General features: G+C 34.8%; 1 protein-coding gene across 4 annotated transcripts in view; it reads left to right on the top strand.

Moving 5' to 3' along the window:
* Positions 1-22,639, top strand: part of ACADSB (acyl-CoA dehydrogenase short/branched chain) — a 45,938-nt gene extending 23,299 nt beyond the window's left edge. For 3 of the 4 annotated variants that reach the window (XM_020964179.2, XM_020964178.2, XM_078151012.1), the window contains 7 exons: positions 921-1,091; positions 6,839-6,964; positions 7,998-8,090; positions 15,499-15,588; positions 19,480-19,617; positions 20,562-20,661; positions 21,905-22,639. In XM_020964179.2, the coding sequence (XP_020819838.1) occupies positions 921-1,091; positions 6,839-6,964; positions 7,998-8,090; positions 15,499-15,588; positions 19,480-19,617; positions 20,562-20,661; positions 21,905-21,975 (789 nt within the window). In that variant the 3' untranslated portion in view covers positions 21,976-22,639. The remainder of the gene's footprint in view (positions 1-920; positions 1,092-6,838; positions 6,965-7,997; positions 8,091-15,498; positions 15,589-19,479; positions 19,618-20,561; positions 20,662-21,904) is intronic. The other variant, XM_020964180.2, reaches the window with a different exon arrangement.
* Positions 22,640-23,536: the final 897 nt, after the last annotated feature.

Raw genomic sequence — 23,536 nt, 5'->3', positions numbered from 1 at the left:
ATTGATTTACATTGGATAAACTTACTTGGAAAGTGATGATATTCTGTGTCAAGTCTATTTAATTATTTATTTCCATTTCTGTTTTAACAACTTGTTTGAATAAGTTAAATGATAGTTTCCTCAATTGCATATCATGTCTTGGATATTTTATATTTTTCTGCTTTGGTTTTATAATCTGCTTTGATTTTTTTCTGTTTTTCTGCTTTGCTTTTTTGTTCTAAAAATTGAATAGTCTGACTATAAGAAACAACTGATTCAGTAATGACTTCCACATCAGTAACCCAATGTTTCCTGTGTTAAAATAAAAAATAAAATCAATTACATTTCTTGTGACATTCACATTGTGATCCTGTTCACATAGTCCAGTACCTCTTAGCTCCCTTTTTGTGGAATTTTTTCATGGTACCTATGTACGAGGCTTCTGTGTATAGTCTTCAATCCTGTGACCTGTTATTTCTTAACATTCTGAATCATGTTTTTCAACATATTTTCACTATTCTCCTCTATTCCCACTTCTACATAGAAGTCTCCAAATATTAAAGTATATGTTGATTTAGTTTGAATATATATTAAAAATCAAAATCATTATATTTTTAGTCAAAACTGTTTTCCAGTGTCATTAGGTAGTAACTTCTAATATAAGTTCTTGATCCATTTTTTTGTAATAACTGTAGTTATTTTAATTTTAAGTTCAACTATGTTTTGTTCCTATTAAAGTTCTCATGGTTTTTATTATGGTGAAATGTGAAAAATAATCATCAGAAAGAATAACATTGTTTTTAAAAATAATTTCTGCATACTTTTAAAAATACTAAAATATGGCTTTCCAAACTTCTCTTATAAATATAAACTTCTCATAAATTTACATAAAAATGTAAATACACCTACAATCTGAATCTTTTGTTTTCTTGAATACATAGATAGGAAGTTTTTGCCTTTCTGAGGCTCAGGCTGGCAGTGATGCATTTGCTTTAAAGACTAAAGCTGAGAAGAAGGGAGACTATTATATCATCAATGGGTCCAAAATGTGGATTAGCAATGCAGAATATGCAGGAGTTTTTCTGGTGATGGCAAATGCTGATCTTAATATGGTAAGTTTAGAAATGAAAATTCTTCCTTCCTTTTTTAATTTAATTTTTTTCCCATTGAAGCCCTGTGGCATTTGTATGTTTTATTCTTAAATAGAGACACAGAATCTAGAACCAGAAGTCACCTCAGAGGTCATCAAATCCATTTTTTTCCTTCACTCACCTTTATTACATGATTTGGTATTAAATTCACATATTTTTGATATATTAAAATTTTTCATCATTGAAATCACATTTTAAGCAAAATGAATATTAAGCATGCCTTTGCCTTAATAGTATTTCATTTTTTCTAATAAAATGTAAAGATAGTTTTCAGCATTCATTTTTATAAAATTTTGAGTTCCATATTTTTCTCCCTCCTTCTCTTCTTCTACCCTCCCCAAGACAGCAAGCAATCTGATATAGGTTATACATGTACAATAATGTTAGACACATTTCCACATTAGTTATGTTGTGAAAGAAGAATCAGAACAAAAGAGAAAAGCCATGAGAAAGAAAAAACAAAAAAAAGTGAAAATAGTATGCTTCAATCTGCATTCATACTCCATAGTTCTTTCTCTGGATGTGGTTAGCATTTTCTGTCATGAGTCCTTTGGAATTATCTTGGATCATTGTATTGCTGAGAAGAGCTAAGTCTATCAAAGTTGATCATCGCACAGTGTTGCTGTTGCTGTGTACAGTGTTCTCCTGGATCTGCTTTTTCATTCAGCATCAGTTCATGTAAGTCTTTCCAGACTTTTCTGAAGTCCACCTGCTCATCATTTCTTATGAAACAATAGTATTCTATTACAATCATATACCACAGCTTGTTCAGCCATTCCCTAGTTGATGGGGATCCCTACAATTTCCAATTCTTGGCCACCCAAAAAGAGCTGCCATAAATATTTTGTACATTCAGGTCCTTTCCCCTTTTTTACAATCTCTTTATTGCTGGAGCAAAGGGTATGCACAGTTTTATAGCCCTTTGTGCATAGTGCCAAATTGCTCTCCAGAATGGTTGGATCAGTTCACAGCTCCACCAACAATGCATTAGTGTCCCAGTTTTCCCACATCTTCTCCAACATTTATCATTTTTTTTCTGTCATATAGCCAATCTGATTGGTGTGAGGTGGTATCTCAGAGTTGTTTTAAGGTGCATTTCTCTAATCAAAAGTGATTTAGAGAACTTCTTCATATGCCTATAGATAGCTTTGATTTCTTCAACTGAAAACTGACTGTTCATATCCTTTAACCATTTATCAATTGGGTAATGCAAGTCCAGATTCTTTATACAAATAAAGAAACTGAGGCTCATAGAGGTTGAATGGCTTGTTCATGGTAACATACATTGGTTGGTTGTTTTTCTTCATGCTTGAAGAGGACCAAAATGTAATAACTATGTTGGGGTCAAGGTACATTGTTTCCAACTATGGCTGATGAGATCGATACAAGCTCAGAAGGCTCCACCACAGGTTAGGTACAAATAGTTCATATGAAGATTTGGAGTAGAGATGTCTCTAGCATAAGTAACATAGGTAGTAAGTAGGAGAACCAGGATTTGAACCAATGACTCCAAATTTATTGTTCTTTCTAGTATTACGGGTTGAATAGTCTGTTTTAAGTCCTGGCTCTGTGAGCTGTTCAGTGTTTGGCAAGGGAACTTTAGTTTTCTCGCCTCTAAAGTGGTTTTAGTAATACCTGGCGTATAGGTTTATGAGGATCAGATGAATGAACAAATGAAAAAGCATTTATTAAATGCTTACTGTGTGCCAAGAACTGAGATAAGTGCTGGTTACACATGCAAAAGTTAAGACTGTTTCTTGACCAAAGGAGCTTACATTGTGATCAAGAAAACACATACAGGGGAGTGGTCGTCAGGGAGGTGTATTCTGATTTGGGAAGTTAGAAGTATGGTGAGGGGGACAAGGGGGAAATGGCATTATGCAGGAGTAAAGTAAAATGTAGCTGGAGCTGTTATTGCATGTCATGGACACCTGAAGCAATCCCCAGGTAGAAGTCACTCCCCTGGGTTCCCAGGGATGAAAAGGTTAAGTCCTCTAGGGCTTGGTTTCTGGTCTAGGCAGCATAACATGGCCTGGAAGTAAAGTGAAGTGTGGCTGGAGCCAGTCCCAGAGTAGGTAACTAAGGCAGACAATCCATCAGCCATCACTCTCCAAGGTGGTGAGACCTCACATCTCAGTAGCTGGGACTTTGGCCCGACAGAACTAGATTTAGAATCCAAATGATCTACTTTCCCACTCACTCAAGGTCTTAGTTTCCTCTTCTATAAAATTATGATGTTTGGACTAGGTGCATCTCAGCAACCTTTCAGCTTGGAATATTATGATCCTAGATATCTCACCACCCATGAACAAGGAAAATGAGATTAGTGACACATGCGTGTTCCCTTCCACTTCTGAGAGTCCATTTTCTATTTAGTGGAAAGATGCTTGCCAGTCTCATTTCAGGAATCCTGGTTTAGCAGAAATAACCCTGAACTTGGAATTGAGAGGCCCAGTTTCAAATTTCTGTTCTGGCCCTTACCAGCTGTGAAAACCACAAGATAGTCATAACTTCGCTGAGCACAATCTAATGCTTTGTGTATCCTCCTCAAAAGTTTGTGAGGAAGGTGCTTTATGAATTCTAAGGCTTATTGGAGATAAATAGAGATTGTTACTACTGTCTCCTAGAAATGTAGGTGGAGCCAAACTTCACAGCCAAAATCCATGTCATGGACTTCGGGGAAATTGCATGGTCAGGTTTTGCCTTCTTTGGATGCCAGCATCCTTCCCTCAACCTTGTGTGCCCACCAGCAGGAAGAAGCCAGAGGAGAGAGGATTTGGGGTTCAGTCCCCCAAGCCATTTCAGCTTCTTGACTATGCTGAGCCTCATCAAACATCCTGGCATCTTGTCCAAAAGCTTTTCCTTTGCTGTTCCCTCCATTTTTACTGAAGCTCTTGGATGCTGAGCTCAGGGTAGCCCACTGAAGAGCTTCAGAAACCTCCTTGATAAGCCATCAGCCCTCTAAAAAATTGCTGATCTCCTAGATACATCACTTGGCCTCTTCTGTACCTCAAGGACCCCCCATTTGACCTCCACCCACTTTTCAGCTCCTCCTGTCCTTTTGGCACCCATTTCATAAACATTTAACAAGTCCCCACTGTATACTGAGCCCTGTGTTTGATAGAGGAGACAGAGTCTAGTAAAACATAGTCTTTGCCTTTCTGGAGCTCACAGTCCAACGGTGGGAGAAGATGCAAGCACATAACCATGATGCACAATATGACAGGATCAGTGCTTTTGAGAGTTATAAAATAAATGCTATTTGAGGGAAAATGCTATCAAAGAAGCATAGAGGCAGTTGAGTATTGCAGCTCAGAAGGAACTGTACTAGAAGTCAGAAGTCCTAAATTCAAATCCAGACTGTCATTTATTAGCCTTGGGAATTGGAGGCAGGTCATGTCACTTCTCTCAGCCTTACTTTATGTGAGCTATGTAACAAACTATTAACATATTTTTTAAAAATTCAGTCACATTTGTATTGTTGACATGAGAATTTATTATATATAAATTTATACCCTATACTTTCCCAGTATTAATCTCATAAAATCCATATTATTCAAAGCAGGCTATTTAAAATAGCATTTATTTAAGGGATATTAAAGTTAACCTTTGACATGTAAGAAACAAATATTGTAGAAGCAGAAAAAAGGTGTAACATATACTTTCATTTGAAAATTAAGGTTTAAGAAACTGTTTAGCTTATTTTTCAATAAGTTTCATCTTTCAACTAATAGTCACTTCCTGTTATATGTAGAATGTTGTGTTAGTTGCAGTATACTTACCCTATTTCTTTGAGAAAATGGAAAATTGTGGAATTTTTTTAACCTTTGACTTCTGTAATTTAACAAATTAGATGAAATATGCAAAACTTTAAAATACTTAGTATATTTAGCAAATAGATTAAAACAGTATAATAAAAGGACTAGTACACCGGGAAAAGGAGAAAGGGAGAGGTAAAATGGGGTGAATTATCTAATATAAAAGAGAAGTAAAAGACCTTTTACAGTGAAGAGAAAGATGGGGGAGTTGGGGTCGGGGGCAGTACTTGAAACTTATTCTCATCAGAATTGGCCTAAAGAAGGAATAACATACACACTCAGTTGGGTATGGAAATCTATCCTCCCCTACAGGAAAGTTGGAGGGGGAACAGAAGAAAAGAAGGGAGCAGAGTACTGACAGAATGGAGAGCAGAATGGGGGAGGCAATAGTCCAAAGCAAAACTCTTTTAAGATGGTAAGGGGGAAAGGAGAGAGAGTAGGATAAATGGAGGGGTGGGAAATAGGATGGAGGGAAATATACAGTAATAACTGAAAAGATTTTACGAGCAAGTTTTTTCTGCTAAAGGTGTCATTTCTCAAATGTATAGAGAACTGAGTCAAATTTACAAAAATGAGAGCCATCCCCCAATTGATAAATAGTCAAAGGATACGAATAGGCAGTTTTCAGACAACATTATCAAGCTATCTATAGTACAAAAAATGCTGTAAGTCACTTGATTAGAGAAATACACATTAAAACAACTTAAGGTACCACTGCCATCTATCAGGTTGGTTAATATGATGGAAAAGGAAATTGAAAAATGTTGGAGGAGATGTGGGAAAACCAGGACACTAATGCACTGTTGGTAGAGTTGTGAACTGGTTCAGCCATTCTGGAGGGCAATTTGGAACTATGCCCAAAGGGCTATAAAACCACGTATACTATTTGATCCATCAATGCCACTGCTAGGTCTATATCACACAAACATAAAAAACCAAAAACGACCCATATGTACAAAAGTATTTATAGCCACTATTTTAGTCATGGCAAAGAATTGAAAATCGAAGGGATGTCTATTAATTGAGGAATGGCTGAAGAAATTGGGGTATATGATTGTGATGGAATACTGTTGTGCTATAAGAAATGATGAACAGGATGCTCTCAGAAAAACCTGGAAAGACTTGTATGGACTGATGAAAAGTAAAATGAGCACAACTAGGATGATGATCAACTGTGAATGACATAGCTGTTCTTAGCAGTACAATGATCCAAGACAATTCCAAAGGACTTATGATGAAAAATGCTATCCATCTCCAGAAAAAGAACTGATTAAATCTGAATACAGATTGAAGCATACTCTTTTTTTGGGGGGAGGGGCTGGGCAGTGGGGTTAAGTGACTTGCCCAGGGTCACACAGATAGTAAGCGTTATGTGTCTGACACCGGATTTGAACTCAGGTCCTCCTGAATCCAGGGCCGGTGCTGTATCCACTGCACCACCTAGCCGCCCCAGCATACTTTTTTTAAACTTTATTTTTCTTGTTTTTTTTGTGTGTTTTCTCTCTCAGCATGACTAACATGAAATGTGTTTTGCATAACTGCAGATGTATAAGCTGTATCAAATCGCTTGCCTTTTCAATGAGGGCAGAGTGGAGAGATGGTGGGAGAGAATTTGGAACTCAAAATTTTAAAAATCAAACAATAAAAATTGTTTTTACATGTTATTGGGGAAACTGAAATATTAAATGTATTTTTAAAAAGTCATTTAAAAAAATGAGGGAAGTAATGTAATACATGGCAGTCATTCTCTCATCATGATAGTTAAATTAAGGTTTGAAATCTATTAATGTTTACTACATAGTAAGTTTTTTTGTTCCTTTTTTGCCTTTGGAGACAAAACTTTTAAGAAACCCAAGGTGCTAATGGTGCTTTTTAAATCTGCTTTCCTAGGGTTATAGAGGAATTACATGTTTCTTGATAGATCGTGATACAGAAGGATTTCAGATAGGGAAGAAAGAAAACAAATTAGGACTCAGAGCATCTTCTACCAATACATTGATGTTTGATAATGTTAAGGTAGGTGTGACCCAATTTTCCATAAAACCATAATGTGAAAATAGGCTTTGGTTAGACTTGATGTAAGGAATAATGAAAAGAATGGTTTAAGGGGTGAGATTTTATTATGTCAAATTATATGTATGAAACTCTTGAATAATAATATTTAATTTACTCTGATCCGTAATGTACACTCCTTGAGGATTAAACCGTAGGACAATAACTTTGATCCTAGCTTACAACTTAATGTTCTCCTTATGGGATAGTTACCAGATGATCCCAATTTTGCTAATAGTTGTGAAAATGCAGTTATTAAAAAGTTGGTTTTTTTGAGCTCAAATGTAATGTGGCATTAAAAATCCATTGAAGCATTATCATAAAGGGCCATAAGGTGGCGATATTGTTCTATGAAAGTTTTACCCTTTTCTCTATAAAATGCATTCGAAAGGAGCTAGGGTCTTCATTGAAAATGAAATGAAATTTTATGTTCCCTGTTATCAGTTTTAAAAGCTAATGAATAAAATATTTTAAATTTATCTCTCCATGTCACATAAACTTCCAAATAAATGTTTTTCATTTATGTGGTCCTAAATTGATTTTTTTGTTATTGTTGATTAGTGATCCTCAGAAAAGTTTCTTATTCTTGCTTTCTTACATATTCACTCTGATAAATATTCAGTGTTTAATTAAATTTCAGTATTTCATTATTTATAATGCACGTTATAGTAATATAAAAATATGAATTAAGAGGCAATGTATTCATTTTTATATACAGGATGCAAAAAGTATTAAGTAATATTCCTTCCTTATTTCCACTTTTTATGTAATGGTCCTGGGTTAGAGACTTTACAGGTAGTCTTATTCAACCCTTTTATTTTACATAGATGCAGAAACTAAGGCCCAGAGAGAGGAATAAATCCAGTGCCCACAACAGTGTGTTAGACTCCTCTCATAGTGCAGATACATTTATATTTTCAAGTTAGGATATAAAAAGTATATGTTGTATATCTTGAGTAAATAAAATGAAAAATAATGGAACATTTTTATTCTTCAGGTACCAGAAACTAATATCCTAGGACGGCTTGGCAGTGGGTACAAATATGCCATTGAAATGCTTAATGAAGGCAGAATAGGAATTGCTGCACAGGTGAGTAGCACCTTCTGATGTTCAAACTTAGATCAGTTGCATTTGAATCAGTGAAGCTATAGAACTATTGTCAAGTCAAACTTCTAGAAAAGCTTATTGCCACTAGATGTCACACTTCTTTTACATAATGGAAAGAAAATGGCTATTTAAAGAGACTTTCTATATAAAATTAAGGGCAAGAAAGCAGAAATATCCAGAGGAAAAAAAGTATTGACACAGTACTGGCTGTTTTTCTCTATTTTAAGAGCACCAAAATAATAAATAATATCTATGTTGGTACTTCTAAAACGCATCCTAAAATTAAATGTGGCTTAAGAAAACAACTTTTCAAAGCATAAAATTCTTACTGAAGAAGCTTTGAAAAAAGAGGTTGGAAGGTCAGATATGAATAATATCAACTATGGTAAGATATGGGACTAGATATCACTAGTCCTTTGAGACTCTCAAGCTACTTGGCTTAATTTTAACAAGAACAACTTGAACCTATTATTTTATATGGGCATATAAAATAAAATTATCAGAATTAAATAAGCATGTAAAATATCATACTATTTAAAAGTTGATCAGATCTGCTCCTAAGAATTTTCTTTTTTTGGTCCAGACCTGTGTAAGTCTTCAGAGTAAAAAAATTTCTTTCAATAGTTCTTCAATGTAAAGAATTCCTTCCTTCCCCAACACAGAGCACCAGGCAGCTGGTCTGCTATTTATAATCTTAGAGAGTTGTCCGAGACACGGAAGGCTTAAGTGCCTCAGGGTCACCCAGACAAAATGTCAGAAGTAAGACTTGAAGTCAGGCTGGGTGGGTTATCTATATCCTACCCCATGATACCTTGCAAGGATTCCTGTTGTGACTGCTTTTAATAGAAGATGACTATTTTTCTCAGTTAAGTAAATAAATCTTCCACTGATACTCTGTTCCAATGTCTTATTCTGTTTGTATAAATTCTTGGCAGGGAGTATGGTGACCAAAACAATTTTTATTGACAAATTCTTTTCACCAGTGAGGTCAGGGGAGCCACCACATTTGGACCCTAACACAATCCCTGATGTGCATCATAAGGAAGGTAAAGTGAATCTGAAGAAAACACAAATGAGAAAAGAAGCTGAACTAGAATAAATATACACAGAGGAGATTCATGCTGCAGGCAGCAGTGTTTCCAGGGTATTGAGGTATTGATTCTCAAAGCATTTGAAAGAAGGGAATATTCACAAGATGGAGAAGAATATTAGACATATCACCAGGATCAAAACTAAGGCCTATTTGCCTTATTTTTCATTTTTACCAAATTTTGTGAGAATAATCTACATACACATCAAGAGCATCCTTGAAGGTCTGAGAAGAGAAGGAAGAAGCAGGATTTTGCAAATAATGTTCTAAGTAGACTGAATCTTTACAGAGTTGACTGAAGAATACGTTATCCCATTAAGTTTATTTGTTGAGTATAGAATATATTTGATTCAGTAGAACAGGATGCCACCTTAAAAACTCTCCTACATAGAGTTGACTTCATGTATATTTCAGAATCAGACAAAATTAATCAGCAGACATTAAGTGCCTACTTTGTGCCAAGTATTGTGTGAGGTACTAGGGCCACCAGTGCTAAAGTGAAACCGTCTCTGTCCTCAAATGGCTCAGCATATATAAAGTATATGCAAAATGAATATAAGGTAGATTTAGGAGGGAGGGTGCAAGCACCTATGGAATCATGTAAAAGGTGGCGCTTGAGCTGAGTGTTGAAAGAAACCAAAGATTTAGGAGCTTTGGGTACAGAGAGTTAGGGTATTTCAGGCATGAGACAGCCAGTGAAAAAGCACAGGAGTAGGAGATGGAATGTCTCCTCTACAGAATAGCAAATAATATAATAGACCAGGGGTGGGGAACCTTTGGCCTTAAGGCCACATGTGGTCTTCTGGGTCCTTAAGTGTGGCCTTTTGAGTGAATCTAAATTTTACATCACAGATCCTTTTTTTTTTAATACTTTTTTTTATCTTTTGTAATTTTATTTTCAAAATGAACATATTTAAAATACCAAAGAATAAAATAAGTCTTAATGAAATAATCCTCCCAGATTGACTGCCACAATTAAACATTAGTAAGCTATAAGGGCTAAATTGATAACTGTTACGCTTATTATTTGGTTCTAACTTTCCCCACCTTATTAGCACCACTACTGCATGAGGCTGGTTGGTGAGAGTTTATGGGGGTTGAGTTCACCAGTCTGTCATCAGCTTCTGGCAACTGTTTGAAGTGGAATGTGTGAATAGTTGCATAGCTCAACAGTGTTTTTTAATTCTGTCTGCTTAACAGTCCATCGTGTCAAAGAAGACCAAGAGAACATTTTGGGGGGGGGGGGGGCTAGGCAATGGGATTAAGTGACTTGCCCAGGGTCACACAGCAGAAAACATTTTTTAATGAGGATTGGGAATTGCAATGTTGCCTTGTTTCTGCTAAAGATAAGATGATTTGCTTGCTTTGTTATACTACGGTATAACATTAAAGAAATCCAGTGTTCATCAGCATTATAACACTCATAAGAACCACAAATATTTTAAATTAGAGGGAGAGGCACAAAAGGTTATATTGCAGAAATTAAAAGATGAAAAGCAAAAGCATAGACATGTCTTTCAAGCAGCAATAATGCCTGGAAATAATGCCACTGAAGCAACTTAGCTTATATACTTGGGAAAAAAGAGAAGCCATTCAGTGATGTGGAAATTGTGAAAGAATGCATTATCAAAGTTGTAGGATGCTTAGACCCTAATAATGTTTCAAAATACAAATAGTTGCCTCTTTCAGGGAGAACCATAACTGATTGGCAACACAAATTAGCCTTCAACTTAACAGAACAACTTCATGCAATACTTTAAATGGCAAATTTATAGTATTCAGTTGCTTTGAATGAATCAACTGATACTACTGACGTAGTACAGGTTTTATACTTACCATTTGGGTCATAACAGGAGATTTTCTTTTCTGCAAAGAGTTACTTGCTTTGGGCACTGTTGTGAACAGAACAGAGGGAATAGATATCTTCAGCAACTTTCAAGGTAAATGTTATGAAGCTAGACAGAATTTGGTAACTTTAGTGGTTGTATGTAGAGATGGTGCACTTTCTGTGACAGGAAAACATGAAGAGTTTATTGCACAGATTAAAAAAATATTAGATCAAGATGCTGTCAATTTCTTTTCATTATATCTTGCCTCAGCAAAATCTCTGTGCTAAAGCTACTATTGTAAGTGACACTTTGCAACAAGGTACAAGTTTTGTTAACTGTATTTGTGCAAATGCAACACGGCATTGTCAGTTTCGTTACATGTAAAGTTGAACGCTGAGGTATTCAGTGTGGATTTGCTGTATCATTCTAAAGTGCATTGGCTATCACAGGGACAAGTATTAGCCAAAATTTTATCTCTACGACAACGATAGTTAAATTTTATGAAGAAAGAATTAGCAATATGAATTATCGAAAGGAGATTTCTATAGGAATGCTGTATTTCTGTGTGATGTCATGTCAAATCAAAGTGACTTGAATTTTTTTTGCAAGGTAAAACTAAGTTGATATATGATATGTGGCAAAAAATCCAAGCATTTCAGAAAAAGCTATCTTTTTTCAAAACGCTGCTTCTTCAAAAGGAAATTTTGGATGAACATGTTCCCTAGTTAGCAAAAGTCATTGATGAGCAGGATGATATATGCAAATCATTTAAAAACATGATAACACAGCTGTTATAGACCTATTAATTGGAGAATACAATGTAAGATTCATTGACTTTGAGAATCATGACATCACACTCAAATTAGCATTTCATTCTCACCTAGTTGATATCACCAAGGTACCTAAAGAGCTACAGATGGAATTGCTTGAGCTCTCAGTAGATGACATTTTAAAAGTCATTGTTTGATGCTAAGAAAGATCCAATTGAAATACGGAAAAATGCAATAGAATGCCTTTGGCAACAAGCCCAAAAAGTACTTTCTTGTTTTTCAACCACTTATTGCTGTGAATCTGGATTCTCCTACCTAACCCAAATCAAGACACCCTTAAAGTCACAAATGACTGATACCCATCTGGAGGATCAGTTGAAACTATGGACTTCCATGCTGCAACCAAATATTCAAATGCTTTCCAACAAAAAGCAGACACAACAAAGTCATTAGAAGGTTAGGTAACTTAAAAATTAACAGTGTTCATCTTTTGAAATTATTAAGTACATAGATTTTTACAAAATAATGTATATTTTAAGTATATCTAATTGAAATTTCTTGAATGCAGCCTTTTGATTACAGCTAAATATTAATTCAGCCTTCCATCATAAAAAGGTTCCCCACCCCTGTAATAGACTCTGTAATCTGGACTGTAGCATGTGTGGAAGGGAGGAAAGAGAGAAGGGGTCCAGGTTGCGAAGCCACAAAGGAGATTATATTTGATCCTAGGAAAATAAGAGAGCCCCTAGAATTCCATGAAAGCTGTAACAGCAGAGAGAACTTTGAGACAGGATGGCACAGAGAAAAGAAGGCTGGATTTGGAGTTGGATGCTCTAGGTTCACATTCCAGCTCTGCCATTCCCCATGTGACTGAGCGAATCATCTAAGTTCTCTGGGTCTTAGTCGTCTGGAAAACAAGGAGTTTGAACTAGATAAACTTCGAGGTCCCTTTTGACTCAAAATCTGTGATCCTTTGATGACTCTGTGACTGTAAGTAGCAAGTGAAATCAAAACCAGGAAGATATATGCTTCCCACGGGTGTTTTTTACTGTCATTTAAGGTGTCTTTTCCTTTCAAGCACCATCTTATACACAGATCCTTTCCTTTTCTCCCCAAAATGCTAGTGTTCTCCCTCCCAAACTATTTTGTATTTTAATTACTTTTAATGTTTGTCCTTATAAACTTTATATTTATGCTGTGTGTATATATTTTAAAGGTGTTTTTCTCCCCCATTAGGAATTGTTTCATTCTTTGTACTTATATCCACAGTACCTAGCAAACAGTAGCACTTCACAAATACTTGTCACTTAATTGGTTGATAATCAGAGCAAAATCCAAATGGAAGACTTGATTGCTTTTAGATGATTAATTCTTTCACATGTCCCTGTTTGTTAATGACACAGTCGTGATTGTATCAAGTCCCAGAACATTGCCTAATCTTCTAAATGAGATCCATAATTACTTTTAAAAGTTTGGCCTAAAATATCCAAAAAGGAAAAACCAGACAGATGAAGAATATCTGTTTTTCATACTGTAGTAGATATAGTCCATTGGAATATACATCATTATCATCAATACAGAGACTACAAATGAACAGTGCTAGGTCCAGAACTAAACAGGAGAATTAAAAATTGTATTTTTTGGAAATTGCTGAATTATTTTAATTACTATAAGCTTCTCTTGAAACAAAGCCTATCCTCGTAACATCCATACTTTTGTGGTACTGCTGTATCAAACATCACCTGAAGGGCACTTTCAGGATATGTGACTAGTTTGAAGAGATTGTAAACACATTAAAAACAAGGAATTTTACAGAAGTAATATAAAGGCTATCATCAAATAGGCTTCTGACTAGAATAAGGCAAGCTGGTTAAGTGAAGGGATCTAGCTGATGTTATTCCACATAACTGATGTACACCATTGGTTTCCATGTAATATCAAAACAAGAGGAGCAATTAGGTGGACCCCTACAGCAGATTACAAAGAGAACATGGACAGGATTCCCACAGGATGGGGAGGCATATGAGAATATCTGATCATTAGTGGATGTAACCACATCAATAAGAACACAGATTTATTGAAGTACAGAAATATATGTATCTTGTAATTTGTGAATCATCATTATAGAACTGATGATTCCCCTCCCCATTTTTCAACTTATGCTACTCAGGCTTCCCAGAAGGCAACATAGTATGCTTCTGTATGATATTGGCTTTTCTATCCTTTTTAAAGTTTATCTGTGATTAAACTTTGTCAGATGTGGCACTAAAAACTGCAGCACTAGATCTCATTGTTTCCAGGGATATAAATAATATAGGTGTTCTGGCAGTAAAATACACTGCCTTGGCTTTACTCTAATTACTCTAAGTTACTCTTATAACCTAATTAAAAGTTAAGGTCATATAGTTATATCTTGATTAATACTTTGGGTATCTTTTAGTGAGAGAGGAATGTGTCACAGAATGAAAAGAAACATCAATCCTTGAAACTCTAAATGTAGAGGATTTAGCTTTGCAACATTTACAATAAAAGACTTTTTACTTCCATAGAATGCAATTTTGATTGATAACTGATTTTATCAGTTTTTTTAGTCAATAAAAATACCATTTGTCTCTATGAAAATTTTAATAATAAGACTATGGGATAACCATGTTATCTCATTGACAGTGCTTCAGTGTGGTATGCTGTCTCCCACTGCTTAGACATTATTTGTATTTTATATTTGATATTATTTGTATATTATGTATACCTTGAAAGCAAGAAATTAAAGGAAAACATAAAGAAATACTAATGAAACATTGATGAGTTTGAAGGTATTTCTGCCAAAACTCTTTGTTTAACTCTTATTTTTTCCCTTTAAAAAGTAGACAACCCAAAATTGGTAGTCATTTGGATAATAATTTAATGGAGCTCGCAGATGTAGAGCTGAAAGGGACCTTTGGGGTCAGTTTAAATTCCTCACTTTATAGATGAGAAAACTGAGGCCCAGAGAGATCACTCAGCAGTATATGGCAGAGGTGACATTTGAACTCAAGTTTTCTGACTTTACATCTAGTACTCTTTCTTCTATGCCATGCTTTTGGATACACAAAGTAAAATTTTGTCACAGTTTAATTGGCTCAGCACTTGAGAGTATGGGAAAAGCCATATTTAAAATTTTAACACATTTTTACTCACTAAAGCCTCAGTGGTGTGAATTGGAGGTGATTAGTGCTTTTACTGTACATCTTATATGTTCTAATGCCCTTTTCACCAAAGTGTTAATAATCCTATTAATCATAATCACATGTGATTCAGAAGAGAAGCTAAAGACAGACTGGGTAAAAAGACAGAACATTCAGAAGTGACTTCCCAAGTGAGGATAACCTCCTTAAACCAATCTGAGTGAGACATTTGGGGGATCAGAAAATTGGAAATTAAGAAGGTTGGTTATAAAATACTGTGATCTTCTGCTGTGCAAAGAGACTTACTTTCTTATATATGGTTCAGTATGTCTTATAAATAATATCTCCTGTAGTCATTGGTGTTTTGGCCAGGCCATTTTATACCATTCCTATTTTTAAAAATACCCCCTGGCCCCAATAACTATTATTGTTTTCAAAAGTAGCTATTATATCTGCCAAGAAAAAGATTCTACCACTGTGGATAAATTAAAATACGAGCATGTAAGCCAATCTAGCCTTCTTTCTTATCATTTACAGATGTTAGGACTGGCACAAGGATGTTTTGACTATACCATTCCATATCTTAAAGAAAGAATACAGTTTGGTGAAAGAATATTTTCTTTTCAGGTAAAAATTATAATGATCACTTAACCCTAATCATTTATTTTGCATTATCAGAGAAATCCCTCATAAATTTGTAAAGGGTTTAAACGGGGTAGTAGTAAGGGCATTAAGAATCAGAAGTTCCTTGGCTAAAATGGAAGCTATATGATGGGGGTTAAATATGGCTTATCTAAAAATTTGTATTTTAGTCATTGTCTACCACAATGTTCTTTTTCCCCCTTTTTAAAAATTTTATTTTGAGTTCCAAAATCTCCCTTTCCCTCTTCCTTCCCCACCCATATGAGAAGGCAAGAAGAACAAAACTTGCATTATAAGTATGTAGTCATTCAAAGTTCCCCATTGCCCATGTCCAAAAAAAAAAAAAAAAGAACATTCTCTGATCTAAATTCTGAGTCCATCACTTCTCTATCTGGAGGTGGATACCATGTTTTATCATGAGTTCTTTGGAACTGTGGTTAGAGTTCCTAAGCCTTTCAGAATTGATTGTCCTTACAATATAATTGTTATCATATAAGTTGTTCTCCTGGTTCTGCTCACTTCACTCTGCATCAGTTTGTTCAAGTCTTTCCAGGTTTTTCTGAAACCATCTCCTTCATTATTTCTTGTAGCACAGTAGTATTCCATCACGTTCATGTATCATAACTTGCTTTGCCATTGCCCAGTTGATGAGCATCCCCTTACTTTCCAGTTCTTTGCTACTACAAGAGGAGTATTATAAATATTTTTCTGCATTTGAGTCCTTTTCCTTTTTCTTTGATCTCTTTGTGGACATAGAGCTAGTTTTGCTGGGTCAAAGAGAATGCATAGTTTTATAGCTTTTTGAGCATAGTTCCAAATTGCTTTCCAGAATAGTTGGACTAGTTCAGCCACACCAACAGTTCATTAAAGAATCTATTTTCTTAAATGCTCTAAATCACTATTGATGGGAGAAAAGAAAATCAAAACAACTCTGAAGTACCACATCACACGTATCAGATTGTCTAACATGACAAAAAAGGAAAATGATAAATGTTGGAGAAGATGTGGGAAAACTGAAACACTAATGCATTGTTGGTAGAGTTGTGACCTGATCCAACCATTCTGGAGAGCAATTTTGGAACTATGCCCAAGGGCTATAAAACTGTGCATACCCTTTGACCCAGCAATACCACTTCTAGATCTGTATACCAAAGAGATAATAAAAATGGGGAAAGGACCCATGTATACAAAAATATCTATAGCATCTCTTTTTGTGGTGGCAAAGAATTGGAAATTGTAGGGATCCCCATCAACTAGGGAATGGCTGAACAAGTTGTGGTATCTGAATATGATGGAATACTATTGTGCTATAAGAAATGATGAGCCAGGCAGTCTTCAAAAAAACTTGGAAAGACTTACATGAACTGATGTCGAGTGAAATGAGCAGAACCAGAGGAACATTTTACACAGTAACAGCCACATTGCGTGATGACTAACTTTGATAGACTCAGCTCTTCTCAGCAATGCAAGGATCTAAGACAACTTCAAAAGACTCACAGGAAAATGCTATCCACATCCAGAGAAAGAACTATGGGGTCTGAATGCAGATCGAAGAGTACTATTGGCTCTCTTTTTTGTTTGTTTTGTTTCTTCTTTCTCATGGTTCCTTCCATTGATTCTGATCCTTCTTTACAACATGACTAATGTGAAAATATGTTTAATATGAATGTATATGTAGAGCCTATATCAGATTGCGCACCATCTTGGGGAGGAGGGGAGGAAGGAGGAGAAAATTTGTAACTCAAAATGTTATGGAAGTGAATGTTGAAAACTAAAAATAAATTAATTGATTAAAAAAATCTATTTTCTCATAGCCCCTGTAGCATGTCATTTCATTTTTTTGTAAACTTAGCCAATGTGATGAGTGTATCCTAATGTTCTTCAAAGAGTAAGCATTTAACAAATACTGTTTGTACGAATGGATATGAGTCATGAGGAATGAATCATGTAAGTGTACATGTGAATCCCTTGGCATTTGTCTTGGGACAGAGCGACAGTCCTTAAAGAACCTGTCAGCAGGTCTTTATGAGATGCAAACCCCAAAATATATAACTGATATATTGGCTCACATTTTTAAGGTACTACCATACTCTCAACAACACTTTAAGGCAGGTAACCTAAGCATTATTGTCTCCATTTTACAGACAAGGAAACTAAATCTCAGAAAGGTTCAGTGATTACTAGATGTAGTACTTAGTACTAGTAAGAGCTGGAGTTAGAATTCAAACTCAGGGCCCCAAACCCAGAACTGTCTTCCAGCATACCACCCTTCCTCTGTGCTTGAAAGGTGAATAGTGCATTATATTTGTCAAAGTGCTTTCATGTCCATAACCTTATTAGTTCTCTCAGCAGCATCATGAAATTAGTAGGGCCAATGATATTGTCCACTTTTCTATGTTTGCACAGCTAATTAGTGACAGAACCAGACTTAAAACTCTTGGTGTCCACTGCTTTTTTTGCTGGACTACACTATTTCCACAGAGCTGTTGGTATCATATCCTAGATTACCAGATAAGGAAAGAGTATGAAGCGAGGTTCTTTTCTCCTTTACACTATAGGAAAAAGGTGTTTGTGTGTAGCAGGTAGAATCAAACTCAGTTGTATTTAAAATGATAAAACACTTTATGAAAATAATCATAATTCTTTAAAACATCTTATTTAGGCAAAACTGCTGATATGCTATAATTTTAAAAATTAAAAAAGTTTTTGAAAAAAACCATCTTAGGATTGTTTTGGAGGATATCAGTTTTTCAGGTGAGGTTGTAAAATAAGATTGCTTTTCAGGGGCAGCTAAGTGGCGCAGTGGATAGAGAACCTGCCCTGAAGTCAGGAGGACCTGAGTTCAAATCGGGCCTCAGACCAAACACTCGACACTTACTCGTGGGCAAGTCACTTAACCCCAATTGCCACACAAAAAAAATAAGATTGTTTTTCTTTTTACTACTTCTCTTTAATTCATCTATAACTATTTGTTATGTTTTATATGAAATTTTAATTCATCTTTGAATGAGGCTCCTATGTTGTGAACACCCAGTGTTTCTATGTTTTTCAGATATTTCACTTTCAGGGCTAACTTTCTTCTACCAGTCTCTGTTTGATTAGTGAAGGCTAGCTCTTAGTCGAATGGGTAATTATATCATTGAGTTCAGGCATCAGAAGTCTTTTAGTTTTCAATAAATATTTCTAGCTAACATTTCCAAGGGTTTATCTTTTCCTGTAATTTTTTATGATTCAGCTTTCATAGTGAATTTTCAGAACTTTTCATGCAGGTTGAGCAATTCTTTTAAGTACGGTATGGAAAACAAAACAGCTTCCACTGGATTCTAACATCCTGGGAATAAAACTGTTGTTCATTTATATTGCTCAATAGTGATACTTTGTTATTATCACTTGCAAAGAGAGTAATGAATGTTTTAAAATATTTTTAGCGCTCTTATATTTGAAAATTTTTTGTGCTTTGGGAAATTTCAGAGTCAAGTTTTTTTCAAATAATGAAATAAATGGATATAACCAAATTTTGGCTTTACTAGAATTTACCATGAACTCTTTTTCTGAAGGATTAGAAATTATAATTAAGTTTAATAAAATTTTTTATCTAACTTTGTGCTATCTTATTTTTTATTATCTTGAATATTTATTGTGAAGAGTTATTTGAACTTTGAAGTACTCTAAGAAAAGAGGATTTTTAACAATGCATATGGTATCGTATTTCATTTTATAATGTAGATTAAGCAATATTTAAAAAGTAATGCACATGAATTTCCTTTTGCTACATTCTGTGTCTGACAGTTTTCCCTAGCAAGGCATTCCTTTAAGGATGAGAGATGTTCTTGCAAAGTACAATTATAACTTTAATTCTGGGTCTGAATATCGTAGGGAATTCAACATCAAGTAGCTCAAGCGGCCACGCAGCTCGAGGCTGCAAGATTGCTGACGTACAATGCTGCCAGACTTTCACAGACTGGAAAATCATTTATAAAAGAAGCTTCCATGGCAAAATACTTTGCATCAGAGGTAAGAATAGAAATCTACTCCAAAATAGTTTCTTCTTTGTGTATGTAACTGGTTTATAAAGACTTTTACCCAAAATTACTAAGTCTGCTGACTTAGATAGACTGCCCTTGGGAATTGAATAAATGCAGATGTGATTAGGACATTTTGATATTTTTGAGGGCACAAAGTTTTAGTTTAGTGAGTTACCTCTGGTAGGATCCTTGAATTAAAACTGAATTATTTGATAGAATTAACACTTCATTTCATAGTGAAGTTTTCAACACTTTTCATGCAGGTTGAGTAATTCTTTTTAGTGCAGTATGAAAAAAAAACCAGCTTCTACTGGATTCTGCCATACTGGGAAGAAAACTGTTGTTCATTTATATTGTTTGATAGTGATACTTTATTATTATCAATTGCAAGTCAGTTTAGGTGCTTATTAATGGTGAGATCAAGTTCGAAGTTTCAGTTTGGCCAGATAAAAGTGTAAAGGTGAAATGCCATAGAAAATTGTTATGTAGTATCTAAGGTCCCATAAACCACACCATGAGGAAGAACAACAAAGAAACCATTTCTCAGGGTCTCTTGATATTACGTGTTAATACTGTTCAAAGGAAAACAAAACCTTTGTTCTGATATATGTCATAAAGAGACATTTAACACATTAGGCCTTTTGGGGGTGCTTAGAGAATTACATAGTTATCATTTTAACAGCCAGTCCTGGCAATTTGTCCAATAGGCAGTGCAGAAAGCTAACTAATTTTGACTGGGTTAGCTGAAGGAAAGAGTTTTGTGGAGTCTGAGAAATATTGCAAAACTGACAAGACATTTTAAGGGGGGCAAGGGACAGAAACCAAATGATACTCTAGTCATCCTTTTCAGATGTTTTTCATAGTAAAAATGTTTAATTCCAGTGTATGAGATAGTGTAGCAAATTATTATGTAATATTTTAATTTTTTGCTAGGTTGCTGGACTGACAACTAGTAAATGCATAGAGTGGATGGGTGGAGTTGGGTATACCAAAGATTTTCCAGTGGAAAAATACTTCAGAGATGCAAAGATTGGTAAGTAGGCCTCTTTTCATACTCTTAATTAGTCATAAGAAATTACCTTCTACTCAGCATATACTGTCTGAGATCTAGTTAGGATTGTTCCCCTTCCTATTCCTTTAAAAAATTCCCATGAATTTATTTAAAGCACCAACGTACCTTTAAAAATGCATCACTAGCATTTAGATTCTTAAGGTAGCATACATATTTTTTATATAACAGTCTAAATATGAAAACAAATTTCATGCGAAGTAGGAACTTTAATATTGTCTTAATTTCTTTGCATTTCTTTAATGATTGGTATGGCTTAATTTAGTTGTTGATGCATCACTACATTTTTAGAAGTTAGTTGTTTAATAGAGCCTGACTAGTTCTGAACTTCTCCCTGCTAATTAAATAGGTAAAATTCCAGTGACTTCATAATGACCTATTCCATAAGAATAGAGCCAAGTTTTATTTATACTTCAATACTTTATTGAATCTTCAGTCTCATCTGCCTTCTGTTGATAAAGATGGCAGCCCATCTTATTTCCTCATCCAGTACTCTTATTGTCCTTGGTTTCCCATAAAACTCCTACAGAATATCTTTCTGGTGTTCTGGAGGCCTTCTTCTACGTTTCCCCATCTTCTGTGTAACTGACAAGATGGAAACTTGCAGTTTCTAATGTTGACTCTAAAAATCTTTAAGCCAGATAGAGAAATATTTCATGTTAGAAATTAGTACAATTCAGTAGTAGGAGGGTACATTAAGAAGAGATTGGCAGGTCGCCCGAATTACTGTTTCTTCCTGCATTTTTGAGTTCTGCCATCATTACTTTTCTTACTTTGTTTGAACCAGTTCTCATGTAACTAAAGTAACTCCCTCTTACACCTTAGAGAAACGTTATAGCAAAATAGAATCCTTCCTTTGCCATCCACAGTTCTCTGTTTGACAAAGCAATTTGATATTTAAAATCAATTTTGTACTATTTATCCTTAACCATATACTAGTCTTTATCAGCTTGGGACTTTTGTTAATAAAGATGTGTGAATTTTGTCATCAGTAGAACAATTTTTCTACAAGTTTGTTTTCAATAGACAGAATAACTAAAAGATAACCATAAAGGGTTCATGTTTGTTCTTTCCTTCATTGATTTTCAGTAGTAAGGCACAAAATTGGCAAGTAAAGCTTTTTGCAGAAAATTTGTCTAACACTCGACACCATATGTTTACTTCTTCTTGTTTCCATTTCTCCCTCCCACCCTGCCCTGTGTTTTAGGTGTGATATATGAAGGATCATCAAATATCCAGTTAAATACCATAGCAAAATTGTTAGGTCAAGAATACTGAGGATCATAAGAACATGATGACTGTTACTGTAGCCACTTATGTAAAACATAAATCGAGTGCCTTATATGGGAAACAGTGGAATGTTTTCAAGCTGGAATTGTCTTCTGTACTACTTACGTTCTTTTGGAATATATTGGGTCTCCTGCCTCTTGCTTGTCACCAGTGATTCAAAGCAGGTAACTTTGCTTCATGGTGAGCAAAGTTACTTTTTCCCAGCATTGGGCAAATTGAGATATTTCTTTGAAGTTAATTATTACAAAAATTGTCATTTCAACTTTATTTAAAATCTATCATATTTCTAATACAGATTAGAGAAATTGGTATTGGAGTACGTTATTTGTATTTAATATCTTTGCAGATTCACCAATGTCTAGTATAGTGCATCGAACATATTCTATTTTGCATATGATTTTGAAAGATTGAATGCTGGCAGATTCAGAAATTGATAGAAATTCATCAAGAAAAGCTAAGACAGTCATTTTAAATGTCAAAGAATTTGTATAGTATAATAGTACAAGTCAGTTAAAGGGACTGTTTAATTTATATTTAATTGTTTTAATTAGAACAAAATGTGATGTTTGCTGCTGAGCTCATTTAAAAATTATAAATGGTGTAATCATTTCAGCAGGTTGTTTAAGAAATAAATCTCAGCAATTTAAAAAAATGTCTCAGCATCACTTTTTTTCAAGTTGTATGGTTAAGAAACTTTGTAAAATATTTTAAAATCAGTTAATTTTGTAAAATTACAAGATCTCCACCAAGCACTGTTTTTCAGTAACTCAATATCTTTCCGAATCCAAATTGTATATTGTTAACCCTAATTAGTTTATTGAGCCTTATTATGAAAAAAAAACAAAAATTGTGTTTTTTAATCAAGTCCATGGTGAAATATGAATTGTTTTACTACTTTATTTTGAAAAGATTATGCTGCAAATCAGAGAACTTTGACATTTGGTATAAAGGTACATTTTCAAAATAAGTTTTCTAAAGCAAATAATAGTTAAGCGTCTGAAATGTATAAATACAACCTAAAGGGAGGAACCATCTTTGACTAATGAAGAGAGGAATAAAGAAAAATTTAGAATGTAGTTCAGAAAAGATAGCAATCTACTGTACTATAAAATAAGATAGTGATAAAAGTCCCAACATTCAGTCCTTCTGAGCAAGAAGTCAGAGCAACCAGATAAGGAAGGCATCACAATTCATTGCACCTTAATTTACCAGTTAAGATGCTCGAGGAATTGAAGGGGAACTATTAAATAGTGACAAAGAATTATATACACAATAGTGTCAACCCTTGCTGGTCTGGGGAGGAAAGGATTGATACCCAAAAGTAATGTTTTCAGTCTCCTTAACTTTAGAGATTTGTTTTAGAACACAGGAAATTAATTGATGTCAGAACCATTATTCTCCCCATTGGGTAGCTTGTGATACATTATTGGCATTACATTGAGCTTAACTGATAAGGAATTAATCTAGTTCCTGTCAGAAGTAGATAGATAAAACATGTGTTAAGCACTTACTATGTTCCAGGCAGCATACTAAGTATTAAGAATATGCT

Source organism: Phascolarctos cinereus, unplaced genomic scaffold (assembly GCF_003287225.1).
Source record: "Phascolarctos cinereus isolate Bilbo 61053 unplaced genomic scaffold, phaCin_HiC Scaffold_3;HRSCAF=262, whole genome shotgun sequence".
Classification (NCBI taxonomy): domain Eukaryota; kingdom Metazoa; phylum Chordata; class Mammalia; order Diprotodontia; family Phascolarctidae; genus Phascolarctos; species Phascolarctos cinereus.
The sequence above is the reverse complement of the archived record's forward strand: the minus strand, read 5'-3'. Positions and strand labels throughout refer to the sequence as shown.